At 54.9% G+C, this 14365-nt stretch overlaps 1 protein-coding gene across 1 annotated transcript; it reads left to right on the forward strand.

Moving 5' to 3' along the window:
* The first annotated feature begins 4856 nt into the window (after positions 1-4856).
* Positions 4857-14330, forward strand: PALM3 (paralemmin 3). Its single transcript, XM_033195884.1, has 8 exons — positions 4857-5073; positions 8225-8273; positions 10007-10087; positions 10632-10774; positions 10911-10995; positions 12008-12053; positions 12207-13321; positions 13586-14330. The coding sequence occupies exons 1-8, from the start codon at positions 5033-5035 to the stop codon at positions 14090-14092; spliced, it is 2067 nt and encodes a 688-aa protein (XP_033051775.1). The 5' UTR covers positions 4857-5032; the 3' UTR covers positions 14093-14330.
* The last annotated feature ends 35 nt before the right edge of the window (positions 14331-14365 follow it).

Below are 14365 nucleotides of genomic sequence, written 5' to 3' on the forward strand. Positions count from 1 at the left end.
CACGAGGTCAGGAGATCGAGACCATCCCGGCTAACACGGTGAAACCCCGTCTCTACTAAAAAATACAAAAAACGAGCCAGGCGAGGTGACGGGTGCCTGTAGTCCCAGCTACTCGGGAGACTGAGGCAGGAGAATGGCCTAAACCCAGGAGGCGGAGCTTGCAGTGAGCTGAGATCCAGCCACTGCACTCCAGCTTGGGCGACAGAGCGAGACTCCCTCTCTCCCAAAAAAAAAGTTGGCCAGGGATGGTGGTTCATGCCTGTAAATCCCAGCGCTTTGAGAGGCTGAGGCAAGTGGATCACCTGAGGTCAGGAGTCCAAGACCAGCCTGGCCAACATGGCGAAAACCCATTTCTACTAAAAATACTAAAAATTAGCCAGGCATGGTGGCGGGCGCCTATAGGCCCCGCCTACTTGGGAGCTACTTGGGAGACTGAGGCAGGAGAATTGCTTGAACCTGGGAGATGGAGGTTGTAGTGAGCCGAGATCGCACCATTGCACTCCAGCCTGGGCAACAGAGTGAGACTCTGTCTCAAAAAAAAAAAAAAAAAAAAAGTTTGCCCCATGTCCCCTCCCTCCAAGCCCCATTGGTCCCTCTGCTATAGGCAGCAGCTCTACATAGCTCTCTCCAGGGCAAAGAGGCATCACAGCTCCCAGGTGTTGCTCATCCAGGGTGTTGGTACTGTGCCTTGATGGTTTCCCCTCCACCTGTATAAACTGAGTCTTTATTAAGTTCTCATCAATCACTGCGTTCAAGTGCACAATCTTTTTTTTTTTTTTTGAAGAGTCTCCCTCTGTTGCCCCTGGAGTTCAATGGCACGATCTCGGCTCACTGCAACCTCTGCCTCCCGGGTTCAGGCAATTATCTGCCTCAGCCTCCCAAGTAGCTGGGATTACAGGCACCCACCATCACACCCAGCTAATTTTTTGTATTTTTAGTAGAGACAGGGTTTCACCATCTTGGCCAGGCTGGTCTTGAACTCCTAACCTCGTGATTACTCGCCTCGGCCTCCCAAAGTGCTGGGATTACAGGTGTGAGCCACCACGCCCAGCCTCAAGTGCACAGTCTTTCCTGCCAGGATTCAGGCTCTGACAAATTTCAATCTCATGTTTTAAACATCTAAGCTGAGCTGTGCACAGTGGCTCATGCCTGTAATCCCAGCACTTTGGAAGGCTGAGGTAGTGGATCACTTGAGGTCAGGAGTTCGAGACCAGCCTGGCCAACATGGTGGAGCCCCATCTCTACTAAAAATACAAAAAAAATTTGCTGGGTGTGATGGCGTGGGCCTGTTGCTCAGGAAGCTGAGGCAGGAGAATCCCTTGAACCTACGAGGTAGAGGTTGCAGTGAGCCAAGATCGCGCCACTGCACTACAGACTGGGTGACAGAGTGAGACTCAGTCTCAAAAAAAAAAAAAAAAAAAAAAAAAAAACTATGCTGGTTTTGATGGCTCACGCCCATAATCCCAGTGCTTTGGGATGCTGTGGCAGGAGGATCACTTGAGGCCAGGAGTTTGAGACCAATCTGGGCAACATGGTGAGACTCCACCTCTAGTATATACATATATATATGTGTATATATATATATATAATCTTTATGCTGATGTCTTCCAAATTTATATCTCTAACTCTGACTGCTCCCCTAGGCTTTAGACTCATATCTAGCAGTCTCCAGTCTAATAGACATTTCAGACTGAACACTTCCGAAACCACATTCTTGGTTCTTCCAACCTTACTCCTCCTCACCGTGTGTGTCAGTTTCACCCATTCAGTTATTCATGCCAAAAAATACCCCAGGAGTCGGCCTTAATTTCTTTCCTTTAGCCACCCTCCAATTTATCAGCAAACTTCTTGACTCAGCCTCCAAACAGATTTTGGATTCATTCACTTCTCTCCATCCTTGTTCCAGCCACCTCCTCCCTCTCTAAGGTTTCCATCAAGCCACGCACAGAGGCTTGCTCTAATCCTAGCTACCCTGGAGGCTGAGGCAGGAGGATCGCTTGAGCCTAGGAGTTCAAGAACAGCCTGGATGACATAGTGAGACACCATCTCTAAAACAATAATAATAATAAAAATAAAACAAAGGCTTTCACCAAATTTAGAATAAAAATATGAATTCTCTACCTTGCCCCAGCAGGCCTTGCCCACTTCTCGGGTCACATCTTCACACACTGTCCCCTTGTGTGACTTCATTTCAGCTTCGTACTTCCCTTAACCCCTCCCCCAACTGCATTCGCACCTCAGGGCCTTTGCACTGTGGTTTTCTCTGCTTGAAATGACAGTCAAGTGGCTGGTTCCTCCATTCAGTTCTCACCTCAAATGTCACTTCTTCAGGGCAGTGGTCTCTCATAACCCAGCCTATAGCAGCACTCTCTTTTAGCCCCATCCCAGGTATTCTCAATAACTCACCTCAATTGCAGTTGCCACCAATTGCTTTTATTTTTATTTTATTCTTTTATTTATTTATTTGTTTATTTATTTTTGACAAAGAGTCTCACTCTGCCACCCAGGCTGGAGTACAGTGGCGCAATCTTGGCTCACTGCAACTCTCCCTCCAGGATTGAAGCAATTCTTCTGCCTCAGCCTCCGGAGTAGCTGGGATTACTGGTGCGCACCACCACGGCCCGCTTATTTTTCTATATTTAGTGGAGACGGGGTTTCACCATGTTGGCCAGGCTGGTCTTGAACTCCTGACCTCATGATCCACCCACCTCGGCCTCCCAAAGTGCTGGGATTACAGGCATGAGCCACCACACCCAGCCGCCCTTTTTTTTTTTTTGAGACGGAGTCTCGCTCTGTCACTCAGGCTGAAGTGCAGTGGCGCAATCTCGGCTCACTGCAAGCTCTGCCTCCTGGGTTCACGCCATTCTCCTGCCTCAGCCTCCCGAGTAGGTGGGACTAAAGGCGCCCGCCACCACGCCCAGGTAATTTTTTTTTTTGTTGTTGTTGTATTTTTTAGTAGAGACGGGATTTCACCATGTTAGCCAGGATGGTCTCAATCTCCTGACCTCGTGATCTGCCTGCCTCGGCCTCCCAAAGTACTGGGATTACAGGCGTGAGTCACTGCAGCTGGCCCCAGCCTTCTTTTTATTATTATTATTATTTTTCAAGATGGGGTCTTGTCTGTTGCCCAGGCTGGAGTGCAGTGACACCATCTCAACTCACTGCAACCTCTGCCTCCCAGGTTCAAGTGATTCTCCTGTCTCAGCCTCCTGAGTAACTGGAATTACAGGTGCATGGCCGGCTAATTTTTGGTATTTTTAGTAGACACGGGGGTTTCACAACGTTGGCTAGGCTGGTCTTGAACTCCTGACCTCAGGTGATGTGCCCTGCTCGGATTCCCAAAGTGCTGGGATTATAGGCATGAGCCACCATAGCCGGCACTAATTGCTTTTATATTTCTTTCTATTTGTGTGTGTGTGTGTTTTTGGTTTTTTTTTTTTGAGACGGAGTCTCACTCTGTCACCCAGGCTGGAGTGCAGTGGTGCGATCTCAGCTCACTGCAAGCCCCGCCTCCTGGGTACAAGCGATTCTCCTGCCTCAGCCTCCCGAGTAGCTAGGACTACAGGTGTGCCACCACACCTGGCTAATTTTGAATATTTAGCAGAGGCGGGTTTTCACCATGTTGGTCAGGCTGGTCTCAAACTCCTGACCTCGTGATCCACCCACCTCGATCTCCCAAAGTGCTGGGATTACAGGCGTGAGCCACCGTGCCCTGCTCAAAAAGGAATTTTTTTTTTTTTTGGAGACAGAGTTTTGCTCTTGTTGCCCAGGCTGGAGTGCAATGGTGCGATCTCAGCTCACTGCAACCTCTGCCTCCCGGGTTCAAGTGATTCTCCTGCCTCAGCCTCCCAAGTAGCTGAGATTACAGGCATGCACCACCATGCCCGGCTAAGTTTATTTTTGTTGGTTTTTTTTTTGTTTTTGTATTTAGCAGAGACGGGGTTTCATCATGTTGGTCAGACCAGTCTTGAACTCCACCCTCAGGTGATCCACCGACCTGGGCCTCCCAAAGTGCTGGGATTACACACATGCACCACCGCGTCTGGCCTCAAAAAGTAATTTTAAAAAATATTCTCCGCCAGGTGTGGTGGTTCATGCCTATAATCCCAGCACTTTAAGAAGCCAAGGTGGGAGGATTGCTTGAGCCCCGGTGTCTGAAACTGCAGTGAGCTATGATCACACTACTGCATTTCAGCCTGGGCAACAGAGCGAGACCCCCATTTCTAAAAAAATAAAACAGTCGGCCGGGCGCGGTGGCTCAAGCCTGTAATCCCAGCACTTTGGGAGGCCGAGACGGGCGGATCACGAGGTCAGGAGATCGAGACCATCCTGGCTAACACGGTGAAACCCCGTCTCTACTAAAAAATACAAAAAAAACTAGCCGGGCAAGGTGGCGGGCGCCTGTAGTCCCAGCTACTCGGGAGGCTGAGGCAGGAGAATGGCGTAAACCCGGGAGGCGGAGCTTGCAGTGAGCTGAGATCCGGCCACTGCACTCCAGCCCGGGCGACAGAGCGAGACTCCGTCTCAAAAAAACAAAAACAAAAAAAAAAAAAACAAAAAAATAAATAAATAAAACAGTCTCCAGCCTGTGTGCTATGCAATGGTGCTCTCGTGTGGGTGCGTCTTGGCCGGCAGTCAGACTCAAGATGATTGGGGTGCCAAGTAGAAATGCCATTCTCTGGTGGCAGGGGGAGTCACCGACTCAGTACTCTCACCCCCCCGCCTGACCACGCGTGTGCGAAAGCGTGTTTTCCGGGAGGCAGCTGAGTGCAACAAAGAGGCCAGAGACTGGTGAATAATTTATCAGGACAGCTGATAGTACCTCCCCAGAACTGCCCTCCAGCCCCCAGCCCCCCTCTCTGGTGTGCCTCCCGCCTCCCTGGCCCAAACCCGCTGGACCAGCTCTCCCGGTGCCCGCCCGCAGCCCCCCCCACCGACTCCAGGCAGCCGAGTCACAGCCTCCGGGGCACCTTCAGGCAAGCGAGTGGTGGGTCCAGAACTCGGAGACCAGAAAGTGAACTTCTGGGCAGAGATGGCCCTGCAGAGCCAGGTGTGGTCTCTGGCCACACCCATGTAAGTGTCTGTGGGGTCAGGGGAGCTGGTGGGCAGGGCCTTGGGAGGGGCTCATAGGGGATGCTGGCCTTGTATGGGAGCTAAGCTCTCCAGTGGCCTCTCCTAAGGGGACCTGAGGAGTGGAGGGGGTGGCCAGCCAACCCCATAGGCTCGTCAATGTCACCCTTCCCTAAAGAGTCATGGGGTGGGAGAGAGATATGGGCTCCCCCTGCCCCTTCCTCTTAGGGGATTTTCCGCTGCCAGGGCTGAGAACCCAAAGTCCAGCCAGGGGGTGGGGCTACTGCTGTGGTGCGGGCAGTGGGGAAAGTCAGGGTCACTGGGTTCCACGTTTTGCCTCTAGAATCACCCCCTCAGTGTCCAGGGTGGGAGAAAAGGCTTGAGATCCAACTGAAGTTAAAAGCTCCCAGCTTGGGAAAGACAATGGCAACATTGCAAAGATGACCTCCTTCATGAAATGGCCACCAACTCTTGCGGGTGGCCAGAAGTCCGGGCCGCCTACGTTGTTCTTCCAGAGTTAGTTAGAGATAAGCAAGATGGAATGGGGTGTGTGAAGTCTTTTCACAGCCGAGGGGTGAGAGTTTTTTAAGGTTAAAAGGGTAGAGGGGGCTTCAGAAGTTTGGAAAGAGTTTTGGAAAAGGGGCTTCCCCCCACACTAGGGACCCCAGTTCGGTTCCTCACCCTTCTAGGTCCTCCATTGCATTATTCACCAACTACAAACCTGGTTGCTTAGCAATGGGAACCCGATCCCCCCAGCAAGGAAGAGGCAGGGAGATTACATCTTGGGGGTGGTAGAGGAGACCACGGGACTTCAGCCCTCCCCCAGGGGCAAACCTATAAGCACGGAATCTGGACTTCCTTTGGGATATCTTGCAAAGCATGACTTCGTGGCTGGGCGCGGTGGCTCACGCCTGTAATCCCAGCACTCTGGGAAGCCGAGGTGGGCGGATCACTTGAGGTCAGGAGTTCAAGACCAGCCTGGCCAATATGGTGAAACCCCGTCTGTACTAAAAATACAAAAATTAGCTGGGTTTGGTGGCGCACACCTGTAATCCCAGCTACTCAGGAGGCTGAGGCAGGCGAATCGCTTGAACCCAGGAAGCAGAGGTTGCAGTGAGCTGAGATTGAGCCATTGCACTCCAGCCTGGGAGACAGAGCGAGACTCCGACTCAAAAAAAAAAGAGCAGGCCGGGCGCGGTGGCTCAAGCCTGTAATCCCAGCACTTTGGGAGGCCGAGACGGGTGGATCACGAGGTCAGGAGATCGAGACCATCCTGGCTAACACAGTGAAACCCCGTCTCTACCAAAAATACAAAAAACTAGCCGGGCGAGGTGGCGGGCGCCTGTAGTCCCAGCTACTCGGGAGGCTGAGGCAGGAGAATGGCGTAAACCCGGGAGGCGGAGCTTGCAGTGAGCTGAGATCCGGCCACTGCACTCCAGCCCCGGCGACAAAGCAAGACTCCGTCTCAAAAAAAAAAAAAAAAAAAAAAAAGAGCATGACTTCAATACCTTGCCTCAAACAGCATTCAGGGTCCTCAGGCGGATCTCTTAGCTGCCTTGATGGGGGTTCCTGAACCTGCACCCCCGCCCTGCTCACCAACTGTGTTCTCAGTATTTTGGATGTGACAGCTTCAAGTTCTGATCTTGGCTCCATGACCTTGGACAAGTCAAACTGCTGCCACTTCTCAGAACCTCAGTTTTCCCATCCATAAAATGGACACACTCATATAGCTTACCTCCTAGAGTCGTTGGGAGGATTCAGTGAATTACATTGCACTTGGCACCTGTTACAGGCTGGCTAATGGTTGGCTGATTTTGTTCTTAGCTGGAATGTCAACTCAGCAAAGAGTCGACTCCACTGTGTCATGATAGAGGCAGGGAGGGGGAGGCCGAGGTGGCTGTGGGAACCTAGCGGAAACCCCACAGGGCACTTAGAACATTATATGCTATACATAGTATATATATATATATATCATACATAAAGCACTGTAAGTGCTATTATGCCTTCACGTCGTGGCCGCGGAAGATCTGGGAGGTCTTAGCTGGAGGGAGTTCGGGCAATGAGGCTTACCCAGTAGGGTGACTGTTCAAATTAATAAATGTTTGAGGGCTTGATCAGTGCCCATCCATGCCCAGCGTCCGTCCATGCCGGGTGTTGGAGATGACAGGCAGAGAGACATTGCTTTCTAGATACTGGCCTGTGACACATGGTCAACATAGCGACATAGTCGGGGGTGCCCAATGCATGTCTGTGTTGATAAGGTTGGTGTGACACTGACTGCCCCCTAATCATCTTGTAGTATGACAGTCACCCTCCAGCTTCCAGGGGGAGCCTAAGTGGGTCCAGAGGCCACTCTGGAGGCTGGAAAGCAGAGATGCTTTGAGGAAGACAACAACAGGGGAATCTCGAGTTAAAACTTAAATGACAAGTCCTCCTCCTCCCAGCTCAGAGTCCAGTCCTAGGCAGAGTGACCCAGTGACCCTTGTCCCCAGGGAGGGGGGTTAGCAGGTGGAGGAGGCAGCTCTGGAGTTACCAGGGCAACAGTGGGAGGGCCACAGACTCCCTCAACCCCCAGCGCTTGAGAAATTCTGGGTTGGAGCTGAGGTCCAAAGAGGGTATGGGATTGGGAAGAGAAAGAGGCACACAGCTTGTTAGGGGCTTGGTGGCATTTGAGAGTTTCTGCAGGTCGGACTGGGGATGGTTATTATCATTAATCATACATATTATTCATCACGGAATTATATAAATTATGATTATTAATAAACAATGGTACTATTCTTGCAGCACTGTATCCTGAGCTTTTCCCTGCATGAATAGTTCCTTGCAAAGGTCCTCTGAGATCGGCGGTGGAGAGGGCAGGGTGGTCAAGCTATTCCTGCCCATTTTACAGATGAGGAAGCTGAGGCTGAGAGAGGCAAAGCCAGATTTAGGAAGGGCTAAGAGAGAAAGTCACCAGTCATGGTCACTGCTCAGTTCCCCTCCCAAGACCCTTGCCCCCTGCCCCAGACTCTTCCCATGTGCAAAGGGGAAATGCAGGCAAACTGCTGGGCTCTGGGCGGTTTCCACACTGCTCAGGGATCTTGGCAAAGAGAGGGGCGTTCAAGACGGGTACGGCCTCTGGGAGCCCCTCAAAGCCCGTGCCCTCTCCCCACAGGCCCATGGCGGAGAGCTCCCTCTACCGGCAGCGGCTAGAAGTCATCGCTGTAAGTGACGCCCTCCCCGCACCCTGGGGACCCCCAAACTTTCCCCCATGCTCCCTCCTCGTTTCTTCGTTATCCCTGCGGAGACCGCCCTCAGCTCCAGCGCTGCCCAGGGCTCCCTGCACCAATTCTCAGCTCCCTCTGCCCCCCAGTTCCTGTCTGGTCACTTATCACCTTCAGAATGAGGGGCTGTGGCCGCGGCACTTCCAGAGCCTGCATAGTCTATGCCTCATTCCTGAACCCTAGTCTCTCAAATACCCCATTCCTGAGCCCCATCTCTCGAACCGCCTTGTATCAGACCACTATCTCTCAAATCTCCCTACCTCGGAGCCCCCATCCTGAGTCCTTCCTTGGCAACTTTCATCCCTGACTTCCTCGTCTCTCTGGACTCTCGCATCTCTGGGTCTCTACCACTCTGATCCTATCTCTGTCCCCCATCCTTCTTTCCTTTATCTCCTTGCACCCCAACTTTCTGCACCCACTTCCATACCCCATCTATCCATACCTTCACTTCTGTACCCCATATTTCTGACCCCTATCTCTGCATCCCATCTCCCCGATCCCCACCTCTACACTTCACTATCTCTGGACCCCCATGGCTGCACCCCCGTCTCACTAGCATCTTCCTTTTGATCCCCATCTCTGCACCCCATCTCTCTGGACTCCCAGGCGGCACCCCCATTTTGGATCCCCATCTCACTAGCACCCTTTTTATCACATCTATGGAACTCCATCTCCCTGCACCCCATCTCTCTGTACTCCACTTCTACAACCCATCTCTGCACCCCATCTCTCTCCACCCCACTTCTGCATCCCATCTCTCTATACCCCACTTCTGTACCCTATCTCTCCGCACTCAACTTCTATACCCCATCTATCTGCACCCCACTTCTGTACCCCATCTCACTGTACTCCACTTCTGTACCCCATCTCTCTGCATCCCCAACTCTGCACCCCATCTCTCTAGATTCCATGTCTATACTCCATTACTCTGTGCTCCCATGGCTGCATCCCCATTTCAGACCCCCATCTCACTAGCACCCTCCCCTCCTTTTTTCTTTGAGACGGAGTCCCGCTCTGTCTCCCAGGCTGGAGTGCAGTAGCACAATCTCCGCTCACTGCAACCTCCGCCTCCCGGGTTCAAGAGATTCTCCCGCCTCAGCCTCCCCAGTAGCTGGGATTACAGGCGCGCGCCACCACGCCCAACTGATTTTTGTATTTTTAGTAGAGCCCGGTTTTCACTATGTTGACCAGGGTAGTGTAGAACTCCTGACCTCAAGCGATCTGTCCGCCTCGGCCTCCCAAAGTCCTGGGATTACAGGCGTGTGCCACCGCGTCCGGCCGCACCCTTCCTTTGATCCCCATTTCTCTGAACCTCTCATCTCGGAGCTCCCCAGCTCTGCCCCTCCCCCGATCGCTGTCCCAAGTCCCCACCCCCTACATCCCCCCATCCACAGACCCCCATTGGGCGCGGGCGAGGCCTCCGCAGCATCCCGGGCGCGGCCGGCCCCGCCCCCGCCCCGCCCTCCTCCCCCCCCACTCCGCCCGCCGCTGAGTCAGCGCCTCCGCAGCCCCCTCCCCGCCCTGGGCGCAGACCCGCGCTGGGCCACCCCCGCCGGGCTCGCTGCCTCGGGAGCTCCGGGGAACCCCGCGGAGGAGGGAGGGGAAAGGGAGGGAATAGGAGGTGGTGGAGGCCTCGCCCGGCCGGCGGGCAGCTCCGGGTCCTCTGTGCGCAGGAGAAGCGGCGGCTGCAGGAGGAGATTCGCGCCGCGCGCCGGGAGCTGGAGGAGGAGAAACTCCGCGTGGAGAGGCTCAAGGTTGGGGGCGGGCGGGGGCGCCTGCCTAGCCTGGGGAATGAAGTAGGGGGATGTCTGTGCAAGTCGGTTTGGGGGACGATAGGAGCCTCAATTTTGCGGGGGAGCAGGCAGTTGGGGGCGTTGGTTCCAGCTTGGCCGGGGCGGGGGACGTCTTTCCCGGCCTGGGAGGGACGAAGTGGGGTGGTCATGGGTACATTTGTTCCATTTGGGGAAAAGTCTGGGATGGTGATGCTGTTTGTCCCAATTCGGGGGAGATGGAGAGGAGCCGACGTCCAGCTTTGGGGTAGGGAGGGGCCAGTAGGGAGGGACATTGATTTCACTTTGGAAGTGCCTGTTTCATTTTGGAAGGGTTTGGACAAGGGATGTCTGCACACTTACAGCGTTGGGTGGCACTGTGGCGGTGTATCCCAGCCTGATGTATGTCGCATCTAAGTGGTTGTGAGGTGGTGATAAGATACCTGCCCAGCCTGCAGGGGTCGGGAGGGGACTTTACATGGACCTGGGTAGTCTGTATGCCCAGCGCCGACTCCCTTCACCTGCCCAGAGGAAGTCTCTCCGGGAACGTTGGCTAATGGATGGGGCAGCTGCAGGGCCAGAGCCATACGAGGACCCCACCTCGAAGGACCCGCAGTCACCGGAGGTCCAGGCTCAGGTCCGAATCCGGAACCTGGAAGACAGCTTGTTCACGTGAGTGGAGACCTGCTAGCTCTGCCCCAGCTGGGTGAGATCGAGACCCTGGGCGCATTCCAAGGAGTTGGTAGCTTCAGCCTGGAGCCCAAGGAGCCTGGGGGCCCAGGTCCTAGCAGCCCTCTCTCTTCTTCAGACTCCAGTCCCAGCTGCAGCTGTTGCAAAGTGCTTCCACAGGTGCCCAGCACAAGCCCTCAGACAGGCCCAGCTGGCGCAGACAGGTGAGGGGGTGATCAGGGGAGTGGGATGGGGGGCGTGGCCAGCAGGCCTCAAAGCAGAACATGGAACCAGGAATGCAGCTTTCTCCAAGTGCAGTCTGGCCACTAGGTCTGCATTCAGATTCGCTTCCTGCTGTTACTTTGCTCTGTGGTCTTGGGCAAGTCAGTTTCCTTTCCCAAGCCTTAGTGTCCCCATCTCTAAAATGGGAATAACAACAGTACAGGCCGGGCGTGGTGACTCACACCTGTGATCCCAGCACTTTGGGAGGCCGAGGCGGGCAGATCACTTAAGGTCAGGAATTGGGAGACCAGCCTGGCCAACATGGTGAAACCCCATCTCTACTAAAAACACAAAAACTAGCTGGGTATGGTGGTGTGTCCCTGTAGTCCCAGCTACTGGGGAGGTTGAGGCAGGAGAATCACTTGAACCCGGGAGGCGGAGCTTGCAGTGAGCAGAGATCGCCCCACTGCACTCCAGCCTAGGCGACAGAGCGAGACTCTGTGTCAAAAAGACAAAAATCAGCTGGGCGTGCTGGCAGGCGCCTGTAGTCCCATCTACTCGGGAGGCTGAGACAGGGAAATCACTTGAAACCAGGAGGAGGAGGTTGCAGTGAGCCAAGATTATGCCACTGCACTCCAGCCTGGGCGACACAGCAAGACTCCATCTCCAAAAAAAATTTTAATTTGTATTTATGTTGATTGGAATGTAAGTGCCAATAACAAAAGGCTTAAGTGTCTCTTGTCCATGGTAACCAGTAACTGGCAAAGTAGGCCCCTAATACAGGAGACTGGCTATGGGAATGCAACATTGTTTAAGCACTTACTGTGTGCAAGGCCCTAGAACATAGGGCAATAAGATAGATGAGGAAGGCGGAGGTGCAATGTGGAGTTTGATCCTGAAGGTAATAGAGAGCCATTGAGGGTATTTGGGGGTGGTGGGGTGGGAGCATAGCATGTAGGAAGGCCAGAGGTGGGGATGAGGGCCAGCCTGACCTTGTCTCCGCCATCTCTGCAGGGTCACCGTCCTCTCTCCCAGCTCATTGTTGAGGCAGGTTCTGTAGGTAAGTGTGGGAGCCCCTAGGTCTGGGGGTCAGGTCACCCCAGAGCCTGGGTGTGAGAGGGTGACCCAAGGGGAGTGTGGATGGCGGTCCTTTTGTTCCATCTTAACCCTGTCTTCCCTTTTGTCCTCTCCTCTCCGCCTCTGACTCCCCCAGGCCAGACTGATCTCAAGAAGAGAGCCTCCCTGCCGGCCAGACTAGTGGGCACGCCTCCAGAGTCCCCCTCTGAGCCCAAGGAGGATGTCTTGGGGTTTCTGCCAGCCCCGAGGCAGGTCCCCGGGGCAGCAGGGGACTCCTCAGAAGCCAATGGCCCCTGCCCTAGCCCCATACCCACTCCAGAGCAGGGGCTAAATCAGAGGGCGGTGCCATGCAAAGGGCGGGTAGGCGAGGCCAAAGGAGGGGGTGTGGTGAGTGTGGTGTGGGAAGGGCTGAGGGTCACAGAGGACTGTGCCACAGGGGCCACGGGCCCCGAGCTGGAGGCTAAGGTGGAGGAAGTGGTGCTGGAAGCCATCGGAGACAGGAAGGGAGCTGGTAGCCTGGAGCTCCCGGCCTGGGTGAAGGAGGACAGGGGCATCGTGGAGGTGGTATGGGAGGGGGTGGGCGGCAGCGACACAGAGGCCACGGGGGTGGTGGGCAGGGTCCCTGAGGTCGTGCAGTCCAGCTCGCCTAGGCTCCAGGAGAGATTAGAGGCAGCAGCTTCCAGAGAAGGGGAAGATGTGCCCCGGGGCAGCCCTGAGGGTGACGGGCAGGGAGGTTCTGGAGGAGAGGAGGGGTCCTTCATTTGGGTGGAGAGAGTGACCCTCAGTGAAGAGTGGGAGGAGCTGCTGGTGGAGGGGTTGGAAGGGCCTGAGATGGCAGGGAGGGAGAGAGGAGATGAAAGCCCATTGGGGGCCGAGGAGGCTGAGACGGGAGGAGGCGAGGAGACCTGGGAGGCAGAGAAGAGAAAAGCAGAAGAATCCATGAGAATAGGAAGTGAGGAAAAGCCAGGGACAGGGAGGGATGGAGTGGAGATGTCGCCTGTGATAGAGAGGAAAGGAGGGGAGAAGAAGTTGGAACTGGAGAGCAGTGGAGGTGCAGAAAAGCTGGGAACAGAGAGGGAAGGAATTGAGGAACCACTGGGCATAGAGAGAAAAGTTGAGGGACATTTGAGGGCAGAGAAGGAAGGAGGTGAGGAAAAGCGAGGGGCAGAGAAGGAGGAGGTAGAAGAACCATTGGGAGTAGAGAAGAAAGGAGGTGAGGAAGAGCCAGAGGCAACCGAAGAACCACTGGAGGCAGAGAGAAAGGGAGGGGAGGAGACACTGGAGGCAGAGAGAAAGGGAGGGGAGGAGACACTGGAGGCGGAGAGAAAGGGAGGGGAGGAGACACTGGAGGCGGAGAGAAAGGGAGGGGAGGAGACACTGGAGGCGGAGAGAAAGGGTGGGGAGGAGACGCTGGAGGCGGAGAGAAAGGGAGGGGAGGAGACGCTGGAGGCGGAGAGAAAGGGTGGGGAGGAGACGCTGGAGGTGGAGAGAAAGGGTGGGGAGGAGACGCTGGAGGCGGAGAGAAAGGGAGGGGAGGAGACGCTGGAGGCAGAGAAAAGGGGAGGTGAGGAATCACTGGAGGCAGAGAAGACCCAAGGGACCGAGGGAGCTCTGAATTTAGAACAACAGGAGTCTAGGGAAGGAAGTGAATCCCAGGCAGAGGAGGTGAATGAGGCAGGGCCTCCCCTTGAGGCTAACACGGAGACAAGGCCAGAGGAGGAAGGACCCCAGCCCCAGGAGAAGCCAGTAGGAGCCCCGGAGGAAGGAGTGAAGCCCCAAACCACTGCTGAGGGCCAAGGCCCCTTGGGGGATGCCACACCCCTTCTGGCAGAGACCCCAGCCCCAGAGCAGCCCGCCGAATGCCAGCCACTGCTTCAGGAGGAGGGGCCCAGTGCCAACCCCAGTGCCCACCCTGTGCCCACCTATGCGCCTGCCCGGCAACCTGAGCCATCTGCCCCCACCGAGGGTGAAGAGGCAAGCGGCCCTAAGCAAAAGACGTGCCAGTGTTGTGCGGTCATGTGAGCCCGCACCCCTCCACCCCACGTCCAGCTCCTCTCACAGCTACCTCGGCCTCTTGGCACCCAGTAGAGGGTCCCAGGCACAGACAGGGTACCACAGGACTGACCGTGGCACCTGGGAGCCCGCTGGCCTGCACGTCCACCTACACCTGGGCTTCCGGACCCCTTGCCCGCTGCCTGTGACCCTGGCCTCCTTCTGCGATGAAGCCTTTATACTTGAAAATAAAACATGAAAGCACTCAGACAGCTTGAGTGTGTGTGTAGTCAGCACAGAATC

Source organism: Trachypithecus francoisi, unplaced genomic scaffold (genome assembly GCF_009764315.1).
Source record: "Trachypithecus francoisi isolate TF-2019V2 unplaced genomic scaffold, Tfra_2.0 Lachesis_group5, whole genome shotgun sequence".
NCBI lineage: Eukaryota > Metazoa > Chordata > Mammalia > Primates > Cercopithecidae > Trachypithecus > Trachypithecus francoisi.